Consider the following 5,000-nt stretch of genomic DNA (forward strand, 5'->3'; position numbering starts at 1 on the left):
ACAATACCCAGGCACACACCACACAATACCCACGCACACACCACATAATACCCAGGCACACACCACACAATACCCATGCACACACTACACAATACCCAGGCACACACCACACAATACCCAGGCACACACCACACAATACCCATGCACACACTACACAATACCCAGGCACACACCACACAATACCCACGCACACACCACACAATACCCACGCACACACCACACAATACCCAGGCACACACCACACAATACCCATGCACACACTACACAATACCCAGGCACACACCACACAATACCCACGCACACACCACACAATACCCAGGCACACACCACACAATACCCAGGCACACACCACACAATACCCAGGCACACACCACACAATACCCAGGCACACACCACACAATACCCACGCACACACCACATAATACCCAGGCACACACCACACAATACCCACGCACACACCACATAATACCCAGGCACACACCACACAATACCCAGGCACACCACACAATACCCACGCACACACCACACAATACCCACGCACACACCACACAATACCCACGCACACACCACATAATACCCAGGCACACACCACACAATACCCAGGCACACACCACATAATACCCAGGCACACACCACACAATACCCAGGCACACACCACACAATACCCACGCACACACCACATAATACCCAGGCACACACCACACAATACCCAGGCACACACCACACAATACCCACGCACACACCACACAATACCCAGGCACACACCACACAATACCCACGCACACACCACATAATACCCAGGCACACACCACACAATACCCACGCACACACCACATAATACCCAGGCACACACCACACAATACCCAGGCACACACCACACAATACCCACGCACACACCACACAATACCCACGCACACACCACACAATACCCACGCACACACCACATAATACCCAGGCACACACCACACAATACCCAGGCACACACCACACAATACCCACGCACACACCACACAATACCCACGCACACACCACACAATACCCACGCACACACCACACAATACCCACGCACACACCACACAATACCCACGCACACACCACATAATACCCAGGCACACACCACACAATACCCACGCACACACCACACAATACCCAGGCACACACCACACAATACCCACGCACACACCACACAATACCCACGCACACACCACACAATACCCACGCACACAGACACACAAATACCCAGGCACACACCACACAATACCCACGCACACACCACACAATACCCACGCACACACCACACAAATACCCATGCACAACCACACAATACCCAGCACACACCACACAATACCCAGCAGCACATACCAGCCACACAATACCACGCACACACCACATCAATACCCACGCACACACCACATAATACCCAGGCACACACCACACAATACCCACGCACACACCACATAATCCCAGGCACACACCACACAATACCCAGGCACACACCACACAATACCCACGCACACACCACACAATACCCACGCACACACCACACAATACCCACGCACAGACCACACAATACCCAGGCACACACCACACAATACCCACGCACACACCACACAATACCCACGCACACACCACACAATACCCAGGCACACACCACACAATACCCACGCACACACCACACAATACCCACGCACACACCACATAATACCCAGGCACACACCACACAATACCCACGCACACACCACACAATACCCACGCACACACCACACAATACCCACGCACACACCACAAAATACCCACACACACACCACACAATACCCAGGCACACACCACACAATACCCAGGCACACACCACACAATACCCACACACACACCACATAATACCCAGGCACACACCACACAATACCCACGCACATACCACACAATACCCACGCATACACCACACAATACCCATGCACACACCACACAATACCCATGCACACACCACACAATACCCAGAGCTGGATAGTCTTGTACCAAGAAAGTCATTGGTATTGTTTCTCCTTCCAAATGAATGAAGCAGTATTACTGCATTGCCTCATTTTCAGTTTCAGCTGACGGAGCACCTCCTGTGAGAGCCTCGGGAAATAACGCCACCAGTCATAATACTGTCACTAACACGGTGACACCTACGAGCAGTCTGTCTGTGAGTACCCTGCCTAGTGCCGTCACCTCCTCAGCGAGTGCAGTCAATACCACAGCCTCTGCGAGCAATAACAGTGGCAGCAGTAGTGGCTGTGCTAATGAAGGGGGGGGAGGCAATGGAAGCAGCAGTGCAGGCAGCGGCGAAGGGGACGGAGAGTGGCTGAACTTGGGTCTGAGTAGCGAAGATTCCCCAGGACACAGTCTGCCTGAGGGACAAATGCAGATGTTGGGTAAGCAGCCATAGTATTGTGTGGGATTCATGGAAGAAAAGATAATTTATATATTTACAAAAAAGTTTTGTGAAATTTATGTACCAAGGGCATGGAAATATTGCAATTTAAAATGCTTGTTTGGTGTGCTGTTCTTGTTTAATTCGATAATCAGAACTGTTATTAAAAAAGTAGCAGCATTTTACTTTCTTGTACGTAAATTATATTCCTATCATTTTCATTTTACACTTTATGATATAGATTACAATGTTTCTAGGAAGAAAATAAGAGTATATGTCACTATCAATCTGAATTTTTATTTTTATTTTTCATATGCCAGAGGAGGCAGTAGAGATCCTAGGCCGAGGTGACAAGGAATCGGCAAGGAACCTCCTACGACAAGCAGGAATAGAACTGCTCGACTCCCCTGGAGACTTGGGAGAACAAGGAGGGGTAAGATATATAACTTCTATTAGTGCATCCAATCTGAGTAGTTCAGTCATATTTTTTATTCTTGTATATCTTAGAGTATCTTAGAGTAGCATTGTCTTGATGGCTGCACCATCTTCCAGGGTTGTGTAAAGATATACTAATCACATATACTAAACCTCAGAACACCTTTGGTCATATTCATTTTAGGTATGAAGAAACACATAACTATCATTTCGCCCAGTAGCCTACATGATTTCTATGTGATTCAGAAAATGAAATATATGATGAACTTGTGATACATTTCCTCATAGGAGGCAACATCAATGGCAAGCCTGATGGCAGGTCTAGCCAGCCAACTACCTGGAAGCCATCTGGATGAGGGCCCCATGCCACCTGTCGGAGAGCTTGACCCTGCAACTGGTCTTTTTTACAACCCCTCAAGCAGTGAGTCACTTTTTATTGGGTTGGTCATGTATAAAAGTAATCATTCTGACATAGCAATGGTTTCTCTCTTATCTTTGATATTGCCCTTTAGAATTTAGATCTACCTGCTCATGTGAGATACAATGATATATTACTAAGTTGTATTTACATATATACATACATATGTATATGAGTATATATATAGAAACATACATATATACATATAAATATACACATATACACATAAACACACACATACAAACAAACATACAAATGTACAAAAGATATGAATGAGAATGGATATCTTCACAATACAAGAGATGTATTTGACCAGTTTCAATTATATTTCATTAGAAATACATGTTTTTGAAACCAGTCAAGTACATCTCTTGTATTGTGAAGATATTAATTCTCAGGAATACCTTTTCTACATTTGTCAACATCAATATAGTTCACACATGGGCACGCACGCATCCGCACGTGCGCGTGCACATTAATGTTCTTTCCAAATTCTTTATGTGTTGTTTTGTTTTTCAGCGGAGAGCTCTTCTGACACCAACAGCAATTCAGGTACGATGACATTTCTATGTATAAAAAATGGTTATAATGAAAGAGTATATTCATATTAGCAAGAATGATAAAAAACAGTTGACCATATGACCATGGTATTATCATTATTTTTTTCAAGCAATGGCTGCTCAGTAATTCTAGTACTAGCCTGTACAGAAAGCATATTTATTAATTCATTGCTGTGGTTATATTTATCAGCTGCTGAATGTTGTGCCATTTTTCTTCCAGCATCAGAAGATCTGGAGACGACAGAAGAAAGAGAATCTCAGGAGTAGTGGCACCTTCTCGCCAGCTCTGAAAAGCCGAAAGAGAACGATAGTAGCTATATTTTATAAATGTCCTTTTATGGTAGATGAAAGTATTCAGCAATATAGAGTATATTTCAGCAGTTTCTATATCTTCACATTTTGTGTATATACTACCATAAGCTCTTTGCCATCTTGTATCTATTTATGTTTGACTTCCATTTTGTTGTAAAAGAAAATTTATATGAAAGGTCTATGCTCACACAAGGTCACATGTGAATAGATTGTTTTATTTTCATACAGAGCATGGGTTATATGACAATAGTAAGATATACTAAGTCTTTTTTTTTCTTTGTTTAGACAGAGTTCTTTTGTCTATAAAGTACTTTTATATATATAAGTAAGTCTTTGGATACAATCAGGAAAAGTGTCATAGGTTCATGAATCAAGAAGAAACATTGTCAGTGGTCTCAGTAAATGTTGTAAATAGAATCCTGGTTTGTTAAATTTCTCTCTCTTCTCTCTCTCCTCTCCTCTCCTCTCCTCTCCTCTCCTCTTCTCTCCCTCCTGCCTTTCCTTCAGTTAAACCAGAAGCTTCTTTATCAACCTGGTTTACCAATGCAGTGATATGAATATATCTGTTTTTTTAATATGAAATAAGTTTTTCATAATCAAGAAGAAATCCAATTCATTCAGACTTCTAGAATAAAATTTTAGATTACTGGTTTTGTGTCTTCTGTGTCTATGTATATATGTGTACATAACATATAATGTAAAGTGGCACCCTCAGATTTGTACAACATTGTTTACTCTACCCTGCCTGGAAAGCATGTTAGTGTATATACTGATCAGGATGAATCAATTTACCCAGTGATGATAGTGTGTGTTTTATAAGGTTTCATTAGATTTCATCTGCACATTATGAATTTTCCTCATTCTC

The 5,000-nt window shown here is 43.1% G+C and overlaps 1 protein-coding gene across 3 annotated transcripts in view; it reads left to right on the forward strand.

Annotated features, from left to right (window-relative positions):
- The window catches only part of LOC125031903 (BRCA2-interacting transcriptional repressor EMSY-like), a 21,032-nt gene that overhangs the window by 13,975 nt on the left and 2,057 nt on the right, over positions 1-5,000 (forward strand). For all 3 annotated transcript variants that reach the window (XM_047622902.1, XM_047622905.1, XM_047622903.1), the window contains exons 16-20: positions 2,085-2,411; positions 2,731-2,843; positions 3,134-3,266; positions 3,783-3,815; positions 4,044-5,000. The exon at positions 4,044-5,000 is cut by the window's right edge and continues 2,057 nt beyond it. In XM_047622902.1, the coding sequence (XP_047478858.1) occupies positions 2,085-2,411; positions 2,731-2,843; positions 3,134-3,266; positions 3,783-3,815; positions 4,044-4,090 (653 nt within the window). In that variant the 3' untranslated portion in view covers positions 4,091-5,000. The remainder of the gene's footprint in view (positions 1-2,084; positions 2,412-2,730; positions 2,844-3,133; positions 3,267-3,782; positions 3,816-4,043) is intronic.

Source organism: Penaeus chinensis, chromosome 13, assembly GCF_019202785.1.
Source record: "Penaeus chinensis breed Huanghai No. 1 chromosome 13, ASM1920278v2, whole genome shotgun sequence".
Classification (NCBI taxonomy): domain Eukaryota; kingdom Metazoa; phylum Arthropoda; class Malacostraca; order Decapoda; family Penaeidae; genus Penaeus; species Penaeus chinensis.